The following is a 12,919-nucleotide window of genomic DNA, read 5'->3' as shown; positions in this document are numbered from 1 at the left end:
TATGGCAGAATCATGGCACAAGGCATGAAGAGCTGAATGCTTCATTGCAACCAGGAAGGGAGAACACAAGTAGAAGAATCTTGAAACATGATATAACCTCCAAAGGCACGTTCCTAGTAACCTACTTCCTCTAAATAGCCCTCATCTCCCAGTTCTTCCACCTTTCCATAATACCATAAATTATGAACATATCAGTGGAGTAATTGGTAAAGGCAAAGCCCTCTGAACCAATCGTTTCTTCCAAAACCCCACCTCTGAATATTACTATTTGGGGAACCAAATTCTCTGGGAGTATTCTATACTTGAGTCTGATAGTTTAACCTCTTTTCAATTTGGATACCTTTTATTGCTTTCTCATATCTATTGCTCTGAATAAGACTTGCCATTTTATCTCAAATATAAGTGATAAAATGGTCATCTGTGGTTTTTTTTCCAGTGTCAACATTTTCCCACTTAGGATGTTAACTATGGGTTTTGTCAAAATTGGTGGTTCTTATATTATGAATTCTACACCTAATTTGTTGAGTTTCTGCCAAGGGATACTGACTTTTGTCAAATGCTTTTCCTATATCTATTATTATAATCAATCATCCTATGGTTTTTGTCCTTTACTTCTCTTGATGTGGTCACCTTTATTTGTGTGAACTATCCTTGTACCTCTGAATGAATCCCACTTATCAGGTGAATAATATTTTTTTAATATGCCACTGAATTTTGCTCTGTATTAGCTTCCTGACAATTTCTGCATCTGTGTTTAAGAGTAATGGGCTTGGCTGGAGAGATGGCTTAGTGGTTAAGAGCACTGACTGCTCTTCCAGAGGTCCTGAGTTCAAATCCCAGCAACTACATGGTGGCTCACAACCATCTGTAATGAGATCTGATGCCCTCTTCTGGTGTGTCTGAAGACAGCTACAGTGTACTTATATATAATAAATAAAAAAAATCTTAAAAAAAAAAAAAGAGTAATGGACTGGGGTGAGGTTAAGAGCACTGCCTGCTCTTCCAGAGGTAACTCACAATGGGATCCGATATCCCCTTCTGGTGTGTCTGAAAACAGCAACAGTGTACTCATATACATGAAATAAATAAAATAAAAAAAGAATGGGGTTGGGGATTTAGCTCAGTGGTAGAGCACTTGCCTAGAAAGCACAAGGCCCTGGGTTCGATCCTCAGCTCCAAAAAGAAAGAAAGAAAAAAAAATAAGTAAAAAGAAAGAAAGAAAGAATAATAGTTTGGCTTTTTGTCTTGGTTTTTGAGGCAAGGTCTTGCACTCCCAGTGCCCCACCTACTTCTGCCTAAATGCTGGGATTACAGTCATTCAGCAGCACCATGTCAGGTTTTTTTCTTGTGTCCACATCTGATTTAGACAATAGAGTAAGGCAGGCATTCTAGAATGAACCTGAAGGAATGCTTTCCAAATGTTTAAGGAGCTTTAGCAAAACTGTGCAAGCACTTTAGATACTTGATGGAAGTCATCAGTAGAGTTGTCAGGTCCTGGGCTTTTATACTGTGACAGACGTACTGATTCACTCTTCTTACTGGACTATTAACATTTGCTATTTCTCCTTAATTCAATCTTGGTAAACTGCATGCATCCATGAACTAACTTACTTACTCATTTGTCAAAAAGTCTTCATAACCCTCAAGATTCTTTTCAAGTACCACTCTCTCTACTATAAAATAAAATACAGTGTGCCTAGGAAGCGCAAGGCCCTGGGTTCGGTCCCCAGCTCCGAAAAAAAGAACCAAAAAAAAAAAAAAAAATAGTGTGAGTGGAAGATCTGTGTTACCTAACTTTCTGAATGGTACAAGATGTCTCTGCTATGTATATTCAAAATATTGTGGATGAGAAAGTGTGACCATATTATCACAATCACCTGTTTTGTGTCAGTTTCTTTCAATAAGTAGCTATTGTTCACACTTACTCTATGCCATGCATTATGCTGAAGATACTACTTATCACTCAGAGAAGTTGCCTTCTCCTCATGGTGAGTATATTTACTGACTTTTTATGTTCCATAAGAAGCATTCTGTAGCATTATCTATAAATTCCTTAAATGAAAGCATTAGATTGGGCTAGGTGATGCACGCCTTTAATCCCAGCACAGTGAGGCAGAAGTAGTTCCAGGCTAACCTATCAACAGAGCGAGATCCAAAACAACCAAGATTAGAGAAGAGAAATCTTGGGGCACGGGGGCTAATTATCAAGACACTCTAGTGTGTTCTGACTATAATCAGCCCCTATCAATTTAATGATTCTTTTCGGGAAACATCAGAATGAGGCTTCTGAAGAAAGTTTATTCTACATCAAAGAAGCAATACTTTGAAGAAAAGTGACAGCTCAACTTGTAAGTTCTAACACTGTCAGAATACAAGTGACTTCATCTCTCTTTTTCAACTTACTAATTTATATTTTATGTACATTGGTGTTTCTAACTGCAGGTACATCTGTGTGAGGGTGTTAGATCCCCTAGAAGAGGAATTACAGATTTGAGCTGCCCTGTAGGTGTTGGACCTCTGGAAGAGCAACCAAGTACTCTTAACCATTGAGCCATCTCTCCAGTCCACAACTTCATCTTCAGTCCTTAGACTCATTTATAAAATGAGAAAGTTGACTACTCTCCAGGATTCCTTTTATATATAGTTATATGACTTTCTACTACTTCCCGTAGGTTAAGTATATCTAAAGAACACCATTATTTCAAATTCCACTAAAAGTCTCTAACAACTGGAATCTGCCTGAAAAAGAATGGCAAGTAGATCCTAGTCATGTAATGGAAGCAATAACCAAATACTTAGAAAGAACACAACATTCCCATCCATCAAACTGCCCCAGAATGACATGCAAAAGAATGCTTGGGATTTCTTCTGGGTGGTCCTAACAAACAAAACTAAAGCCACTTATGTTACAGCAAACCTCACTTAAAAGAAAAATAAAACACAAATCCAGTTAAAATAAGGAGGCAGCAAGCTTTCCTCTCCAAGAGGAACAAAATTTATACTACTAACTAGAACTACCACTATCTTCTTGGGCATCTTCTCAGTACAAGGGTATTGCTTCACTAAGTCAAAATATCTCAGAAGGCAGGCTGTGTAGCATTCATTTTTATATTCCCCAAACATCCCATTACCTGCACAATCGTACTATACAAAAATAAACAATAAAAGTTTACAGATACTCTTATAAAGATTAAAGTCAATTTAATGGCTATACATTAAGAGTCTGTCAGGCTGGAGAAATGGCTCTGGAGATATGAGCACATGCTGCTCTTGCAAAGGAACTGAACTATATCTCTTTCTTAGATATTTGACCTCAGCCTCGGAAGCAGAAATTGTTCCAGTTACCTTGAGTTTTGTTATTGTTGTTGTTGTTTGTTTGTTTGTTTTTGGTTTGTTTTGGGGTGTTTTTATTTTGTTTTGTTTTGTTTTCAGAGCTGAGAACTGAACCCAGGGCCTTCACTGAGCTAAATCCCCAACCCCCAAAAATTGTTCATGTCTAGTATTGTTATAGTATTATCTTCTTTAAGGTTTTCCTTTCTCCTAGTAGGTAACCTATAAACTCTTTATATTAAACTTTCCCTTTTAAATTTTATAATAAAGCTGGACGAGGTGACACACCTTTACTCCCAGCACTCAGAAGGCAGAAGCAGGTCAAGCAGGTGGATCTCTATGAGTTCAAAGCCAGCCTGGTCTACAGAGTGAGTTCCAGGACAGCCAGGGCTACATTAAGAAACCCTGTTAGGGATGTGAGTGGAAGTAGATCCAGGTGGATTAAAATACTAAACAAAAAAATTACTATAAAAGCATTGGGAATAGGATTTTTTTTGGGGGGGAGGGGGCTGGTATACAGAAAAGGCCTGGGTTCACTCCATAGCTCTGTGGAAATGAACAAGTGAATCAATACACTTTTTAAAGCTACCAGGTCATCTCGCTGCTTCAAACCCTTCAACAGTATCTCTTTCATCTCTATGGATAAAGCTACCCAGGTCAGCCCACTAACACTCCATACTTTCTCATTCACCCTTGCTTGCTCAAAGAAAGAGACTTCCAATCATCATGAGACAGCAACACCAGGACTACCTCCTCTAAATGGCCCAACACCTCAAAAGAGCTGTGTGCCTCTCACAGGTCAGGCAGAACTCTGGGATTCCTTGACTCCTCTATCAGCTGCCAAACATCCAAATGCATCAGCAAACCCACAGGTTATCTATCATCTCAGTCCAGACTCCATCACCTTTCCTAGATTCAGGTCTCCCTAAAACCCTACCCTACTGCCAATCCAGCAATCCCAGGACTTGGGTTTTTGTTGTTTCCTTCTAGAGGCAGTTTCTCACTGTGTAGCCCAGCTTGGCCTCAAACTTTGTAGCAATCTGTCTACTCCAGCCTCCTAGTGCTGGGATCACAAACTCCAGCCATCATGACCAGCACCTTTTTTTGCTTTGTCCCATCACTCTTTTGCTTAAAACCTTTTCAATGTTTTCCCAAAGTGAAATGGGTTGACTCACTTATTACTTTTTATAGAGCTAGACCCAAAGAGAAAGCCAATCTTAAAAATGCTTCTAGGGGGGTGGAGAGATGGCTCAGCACTGGTCCTGAGTTCAAATCCCAGCAACCACATGGTGGCTCACAACTATCTGTAATGGCATCTGATGCCCTCTTCTGGTGTGTCTGAAGACAGCTACAGTGTACTTATATATGATAAATAAATAAATCTTTTAAAAAAAAAATGCTTCTAGGGCCCTGCAAAACCTGCCCTCACCTCATTATCTCTGAGATCTCACATCCCACTACTATCACCCCTCACTCTCCTAACATTCCAATCACAATGGCCTCTTCAAATATGTCAAACACACTCCCTCAAAGCTTTTGCAAACATGGATCCCTTTATAATACTCCTCTTCCTCCAGATATCTTTCCAGTTAATTCTACTGTGTCCTTCAAGTCTCTGCACAGATCTCATCTGCATCAGAATATCACTACTCCGAACATTTCATTTACAACCAACCCCAGGGTAAAAGAGAAGGTTTAGCAGATCACTTGACTCTTGCAGAGGACCCAAGATCAGTTCTGAGCATCCACATCAGGTAGTTCAAAATGTAACTCCAGCTCTTTGGAATCTAACACCTATATACTTTTGTGAGCACCTATATACATGTGAACCTATTCCACCCCATAAACACATATACACCTTAGTAATAAAAATAAATAAAACTAGCCCATTGCTTCTGCTGCCTTTTTGCTAAACACTTATTACTGTGACTTGCGTCTATCTGGTATGTTTTCCTTTCATTAGGGCAGGACTATTTATTACCTCTCATGTCCACTTATGGATTATAATTATAGAGAATTGTGCCTGGCAAGTAATACACATTTTTAATAGTTAAATAAATGGTTTTACACCCAACTGTGGAATAATCTAATTAATGACTAAATGACTGCCTAGGAAGAGACCAGGTCTGGGGTTTGTCTTATCTCTGTATTTCTTAGAGACTAACAGTGGGGTTGGCATACTCTAGGCACCAAAGTGTTAATTAAGGAATTCCTCAGGCATAGTGGGCATGTCTGTAATCCCAGCATTTAGAAGATGAGGTAGGACTAATGGCAGTTTGAGGTGAACCAGAGCTATATAGTGAATTCAAGACTAACTTAAGCTACCTAGCAAAAGACTGTCAGAGTCAGAGAGGGGGCATACAGAGAGAAAAGAGATAGACAAACAGACAGAAATAAAAATAGCCTCTTTTTAATCTATCAGAAGACAAATTTAAAACAATAACTATCCAGAGCTTTTAAAGGAGAAACCTACCTTCTCACCCTGGCAGGTATGTAAAGTGATACTTTTTTTAACTTAATCTAGCAGCAGCTTTAACATTTGAATCACTCAGAATGTGTCCTTTAACCCAGTATTTTCACAAATATAAAAGCAAGATACAGGTGTGCAGACATGCAACTCCAACTACTACGGAGGCTGAGGCAGGAGGATCTTAAATTCAAAGCCTGCCTGTGGTAGAATGAGGCCTTGTCTAAAAACTAGACAGACAGCTCAGTAGTATAGTGCCTGCTTAGCATGCTCAAGGTCCTGGGTTCAAATCCCAGTAGGAAAAACTACAAGTACATCATTTTAGCTTGCTTGTAAAATGAAGATAAGCAACCTGCCAGCCCACCACTCAAAACACAGCCAGGCAGGGTGTCTAATGCCTGCAACCCAATATTCCAGAGGATGAAACAGGAGGTCATCATAAACTGGGGTCCAGCTGAACTAGAGTGGGACCCTTTCTCAATAATAAAAATAAAAACAGGGCTGGAGAGATGGCTCGGAGGGTAAGAGCACTGACTGCCCTTCTCTACAGAGTTCAATCCCTACCACTCAAAAGGCAACTCATAACCATCTGTGATTCCAATCCCAGGGACTCAATCCCTTCTTCTGGTCTCTGTGGGTACAAGGGACTGACAAAGGTAGGCAAAATATGCATACACATAAATAGCAAAAAAAAAAATCATTAAAACAATAAAAAACAACCAAATACCCCATCCATGCCACACACCTGATGGAATAGTAAGAATGAGACAGAGTATATGTAATACGAAAACAGAGAGCGATCTGTCTCATCTAGTAAACAAACCTGAGGGCCCTGGCATCAGAAGTTGCGTTTGGTTCCTGACTCTCTAACTTACTGTAACTTCAGGCATGTAACTCCAAACATTTTCTCTGTGCTTCGGTTTCTTCATCTAGGAGCACTACCACTATTACAATAGCAACTCCCTCACTAACGTGAAGATTCCCTGAGACAGTAGCTACAATGGTTATGGCATATCACACAGCCATATGACCATTTACACACACAATGATTCATAACGTTTAAGTGAGACAAGAAAGTTGTAGGTCATGTATGTATTACCTATTTCAGGGATTAAAAGTAACACATCTGGGGTTGGGGATTTAGCTCAGTGGTAGAGCGCTTGCCTAGGAAGCGCAAGGCCCTGGGCTCGGTCCCCAGCTCCAAAAAAAAGAACAAAAAAAAAAAAAAAAAAAGTAACACATCTGTGTAACTATGAGTAAAAAGTAGAACAGAAACCTCAAATCTGAGAAATGGGGAGGATACACTGCTACTTCTTAAAATATTTTTTTCTAATATATTAAAGCATCAATGAAGTGCTAGAGAGAGGATGGTTCAGCTGTTAAAAGCACTGGCAGCTTTTCCAGAGGACCTGCCTGGGTTAAATTCCCAGCCACAACCATTTGTAACTCTAGTCCCAGGGGAAGCAGACACCCTCTTCTGACTTCCAAGAGGACCAGACATGCACATGCTAACACACATACAAGCAAAACATTCTTATACATAAAAATAAAGTAAAAGCATCAATGGGGGTACATGTTTTGAAACTAGCATGTATGATGAAATGTATAAACGAAGTTAAATATATCTATACCATCAAATATTTATCATTTCTTTATGGGAAACATTCAAAATCCTTTTTTCTAACATACAATTTTTTAAATTATTTATTCATGTATATCATGTGTTCTGTCTTCCTATATGTCTGCATGACAGAAGAGAGCATCAGACCTAATTATAGAAGGTTGTGAGCCACCATGTTGTTGTTGGGAATGGAATTAAGGTCCTCTGGAAGAAGAGCCATTGCTCTTAACTGCTAAGCCATCTTCCCAGCCCTACATACAATTTCTTAATGGCAGGATTATAAAAAAACAAAATAAAAGGGCCAGTGACAACACACAGCAGGTAAACATGATTGCTGTCAAGCCTGATGATCTGAATTCACTTCCCAGAAACTACATGGTAAAGTGAGAGAACCAACTCCCACAAGTTGCCCTCTAACAGCCACACACATTCTTGTGACATGGATACAAGCACACACAAATAAATATAATTCTTAAAAATTTAATTTTAATGAAGTAAAATCAGGACAAATACTTCTAAAATATAGTTTAGCTTAAATTGAAATCTGAGAAAATTTTACACTTGTCTTTGAATTCTCAATGGAAAATAACTTAATCAACTGGCATCTATCAAAGTGCATCATTAAAAGCAAAACCTTCAAGAATTATGAAATAAGAAAAAAATTAAATAGCTATATCTTGTCTTACCAATTACATACAAATATACTCTTAATAAACCTTAATATTGTCTTAAAATACTCATGAAAAACACAAAAAAAGTATGTCAAAAAGAAAAACATTCAGCAACTGCTTCCAAAATGATGTGAAAGCAAAGTAGTTATGTTTTACTGTTGGTCTGATGCAAAGGAATTTTCCAATAGTTTTGTTTTTTTTAACTCAGCAGGTCTAAGAAATTAAAGTGTGCTTTTAATTAAAGTTATCGATATGAACTCAACTAAAGAGAAAAATTAATTCCGCAAGATGAACTTATAAGCAGACAATGACACAAAGAATTCAAACATACCAAGTTCTCTCTCCTTTTGTGAACTGATAGATACCTTCGCCCATTTACATTAACTTATACTAGTAAAAATTACAACGTATGTAAACTTAATCTCATCCCATCATCTTATAATTTGAAAAATAGGAAGTAAACCTACACTGAGTGAATATGAGATTCCTCAAAGCTAATGTTTTCCTCTCTTCTGTGAAGTGCTTAGTCACTTCTGCCTATTTGTAGGGAAGACCATTTCGTATCTGGAAAGAGGCAGGAAATTAAGAGTCCAGACTCATGTCACCTGAGTTGTCCAAAAGCAAAAGAAGGCAGCAGCCAGTTAAGTAGACCAACCAGAAGCCAGAGCTTTCTTGTATGCTGCCTCTGTCTGAAGTAACAAGGAGGGTTTGTAAAGTTTTCCTCCCTGACACCAAATACAAAAGGTGAGAGTTAAAAGGAAGTCCAAAAAAATTCGTTTCCCGACAGCCCACCAGAAACACCTCCCTTATCGTATTGGAATAGGAACAGCAAGCAAATTAAAATCAAGGCTGGACATTACCCCTTAGGCAACAAACAAAACCCAAAACTAGAGGCTAACAGTCTACAGAGAACACTTCCCAGAGAGTAGCAAGAGTCTCAAAATCTGATAACATTGTTTCCAATTCCCCTACGGCAAGAACAAACAGGTTTTCACAAAAGGTTATTTCAGAGACTACTCTTGGAAAAGGCCAAGTACCTCTGGTGCCAACCATCATATCCCAACATTCCCCTTACAGGTAAAGATGCTAAGCACAAAAGCCAACTACAGAAATATACCTGAAAGAACTTTCTCAACTAGATACTGTAAGATCTTGCCAAGGACCGAGTACATTCTTTCCAAACATAACTCCAGGTTGACGACAACAACAACAAAAACAACAACAACAACACCTGAAACAATGTGATCACAGAAAGTCCTTTGAAAGGTCAAGAAGGCTCTAATAATAATAATCATCATCATGGCTTACTTAGGACGAGACCTTTTTTTCCCTTCCAATACGAGCACTATTAAGACAATCTGCCCTGCACCTGTTAAGTCTTGGCCACTCAGGAAGCTGAGGCAGGAGGATAGCTCAGGAGTTTCAGGTCAACAAGGTCCACAAAGTGAGACCCCCCCATCGCCTGAAAGGAAGAGACGAAAGGAAGATTGACTCCTCAATTTCGGCCCTCTCGACCACCTTTTCATTCCTAACACTCCCAAAATAATACTAAACTATCCTTTTACATTTGAACGTTGCCAGCTTATCGCACGGCCCAAGACTTGTCCATCTTTCTCGATAAAGAGACATGAATCAAAAGCACTCTTCGCGCGTCAGAAACTGAGGCCCTAAGAGACTAAGAAAGGAGCCCGGACATACCATGAAGCAACTCTACCACTCAAAGAATGCTAAATCCTTAGGATCCCAGTTACTTTTACAAGTCCAGTGCAAAGAGCGCTGGAGTGTGGCCTGAGGAGGCGGGGGCGGAGGTGGGGCGAGAGGGCACACCGCCACTACCAAGGCCAGGGCTCGCCTTTTCTTTAAGGAATATAGCACATGCTCTCGATTTCCATCCTCCCCACAGGAGGAACCCACGTGCTAATCCTACCGCACCTTCCTCTCCGCGCTCCACTGCCGCCGCCGGCTCCCCGCAGCCTCCCCACGCCCTTCCCCGCGGCCGCCCGCGCGTGCCTCCCGCCCCCTCCCCAGCCCGGCTGCCCCAGCAAGCGACGCCCGCGCGCCCCCGCCTCCAGCCCGTGGGTCACCCCCGGGCCCGAGCGCGGGCCCTTCCTGCCCCAAGGGCCCCCACGACGCAGCGCCAGACAGGCCGCGCCCGCCATGGTGGGCGCCTTACCGTCAGGCTGGGGAGCCGGGCCCGGCTGCGCCATGGCCAGTGGGCGGCCTGGGGAACGGGGATGGGCGGGGAAGCAGCGTCCCGGGCTGCGGCGGACTCAGCTGGCGGAGAACGCGTCGACCGAGCCGCGGCCGCCGCCGCCCAGGGAGGAACCGCTAAGGCTGGAGCCGCTGGCGCCGCCACAGCCTCGGGCAGAGACGGACCGGAGCGCCGACCTCCGCCTCCTCATCCTGACAGCGGGAAATAAGCAGTGCGCAGGCGCGGGGGGATGGGCTGGCACGTGACGTTGGCCTAAGGGGAGGGGCGGGGCCTCAGGAGGGAGGGAGACGAGGAGGAGGGGTCCAGGCCTGGGAGTTAGAGAGAGGCTGATGAGAGCTAAGGGTGTTGGAGGCTAGTGTCTGCAAAGGCAAAAAGACTCTACAAGCTCGTAGCTCCCATGACCTAGGCAAAAAATAAAGACGAGCGAGGAGACCCTGTGGTGCACCCGAACCCAGCCACTACTTTGCCCAGTTGTGTGACCTTGAGAAAGTCCCTTAACCTCATAACCTTGATGAGTACGGTGGCTAAGAAAAGTTTAAATGAGGCAATAACGTAGGAAGAATTGTTATGGCCAGAACTTGGTCTGGACCCCAGATCTTCTGCTGTGCAAGCCAGTGTACTTTTTCCATTAAGCCACTATGTCTGTCTTTAACGTGCCCAGCCCAGAGAAGCTGTTGGAGATACAGCCAAACACAGTGCTTGCACTCTTGACAGGAGAAACTACATACAGAAAGCACAACCTTTCTGCCTGGGCAAGAGAGCCATACGGGGGCTCCAGACTTTAAAGATTCCTTTCCAGCCCCATTCAGTCCTTGCTGTCTCTCTAGGACAAGGAGTCTACACAGTCTGGCACTTCGGAACCAAGTCTACTTTCCTTCCCGTGAGCCCAGAATTCCCTCCCTGGGTAACTGAAGCTGTGATCTCTACTTTTTCTATAAGACAGGGTGTAGACATTTCCCAACGTGCCAAAGGGCAGCTGCTTTTGGAGGAGGCAGCACAGCACTTACACATTTGAGCTCTGTGTGTGCTCACGGATCTTTCGTGGTGCAAGACAGGTGAGGAAAGAAGGATGGCAACAGGCTAGGAATGGGGCCAGGGCTTACGCTCCTCTCATGAGCTTATTCGAGTGCACGTACCCCCAAAGGCCAGGAATCTATGCTAGTCTTTTTTTTCCCTTCTGCAGTCCTGAGGATTTAACCTTAAGCACAGTAGGCAAGCACTCCACCGCTCAGCAGTAGCGATAACTCTTGTTCTATTTTTTTTATTTTGAAACACCCTCTCCCTAAATTGCCCAGGTTGGCCTTGCTTCTGCAATCCCACTTCATCCTCCTGAGAAGCTGGAATTTCAGGATAGGTCCTACTATTATTTATTTATTTATTTATTTTGATTCTAAAAATTCTGAATTCAAGTCTGCTCCGCAGTCACTGCAAATGTCTACTTTCAAACCATAATGGTACACATTAGTCAAAGTAGAAGACTAGACTCTAGCAAGGTTCCCAGTTCTTTGAAATGGTTTATAATTTTAAATAATTTTAAATAGGTAGTCATCTATTTATACTTTTGCCTGAGGTCCCGCTAACATTAAGGGGGATTATATTTAGATTTTTAAGCAATTAACATCTCCTGGTATGACTTTGACAGAGCAAATGAAGCCTGTCTCCACCCACCCCTGATATCTGACCTTCCTGGATGAGCAAATCCTTGCACAGCGGGGAGACCTTTGGCCCCAGTCAGGCAACTCAGTAATCGTCTGTCCTGTTGCAATGACTAATAGGAGGCAGGAACCATAAAGATAGCAGATGTTGTTGTCCTCCACAGATGGGACTCCTTCCACTGACTGAGTGGCATATTTATTGCCACTGGTAATCAGGGTTGCAGCCTGGTCCTCAAGACTAAGGTCACTCAGCAATGATCAGACATCTGCTAGGGACCCTCAGAGCCCCCTATGTCAAAAGTTGAAGAGGCAATTTTGAAATAAGCAAGGACTAAGAGTTATATACATTTTCATATTCATTTCATTTTTTTAAAGACAGGTTCTCATGTAGCCCAAGCTAGCCTTGAATTCCTGACCCTCCTACCTCCCAAATGCTAGAATTACAAATCCAGGGCTTTGTTCCTTGTAGGCAAACACTCTACAAACTGATCTATACCCCAGTCCCGTTTCCTATTTTCTATTAAACCCTAAGACCCAACAACCAGATGCCATTCCTAGATACGTGCTAGAGAAAACTAACATATGCTCAAAGCCTACATTAGCAACAGAAGTTAATTCGTTTGTTGTTTTTTTTTTCCGGAGCTGAGGACCAAACCCAGGGCCTTGTGCTTGCTAGGCAAGCGCTCTACCACTGAGCTAAATCCCCAACCCCCAGAAGTTAATTCTTTTTTTTTTAAGATTTATTCATTTATTATATATAAGTACACTGTAGCTGTCTTCAGATACACCAGAACAGGTCATCGGATCTCTTTACAGATGGTTGTGAGCCACCATGTGGTTGCTGGGAATTGAACTCAGGACCTCTGGAAGAGCAGTCGGTGCTCTTAATCGCTGAGCTATCTCTCCAGCCCCCAGAAGTTAATTCTTATTCTGAAGGAAATTAAGAAATAAAACATGAAATAA

General features: G+C 41.9%; 1 protein-coding gene across 4 annotated transcripts in view; it reads right to left on the bottom strand.

Moving 5' to 3' along the window:
• The window catches only part of Rabep1 (rabaptin, RAB GTPase binding effector protein 1), a 100,924-nt gene extending 90,408 nt beyond the window's left edge, over positions 1-10,516 (bottom strand). For 3 of the 4 annotated variants that reach the window (XR_015630941.1, XM_087573829.1, XM_087573830.1), the window contains exon 1: positions 10,263-10,516. Coding sequence is in view for 3 of the 4 variants with exons in the window: in XM_087573829.1 (XP_087429955.1) it covers positions 10,263-10,296 (34 nt within the window). In the remaining variant the exon portion in view is untranslated. 4 annotated transcript variants of the gene reach the window in all.
• Positions 10,517-12,919: the final 2,403 nt, after the last annotated feature.

The sequence above is a fragment of the Rattus norvegicus genome, chromosome 10, assembly GCF_021556685.1.
Source record: "Rattus norvegicus strain SHRSP/BbbUtx chromosome 10, alternate assembly SHRSP_T2T, whole genome shotgun sequence".
Taxonomy (NCBI): domain Eukaryota; kingdom Metazoa; phylum Chordata; class Mammalia; order Rodentia; family Muridae; genus Rattus; species Rattus norvegicus.
This window is presented reverse-complemented; position numbering and strand designations above follow the sequence as displayed.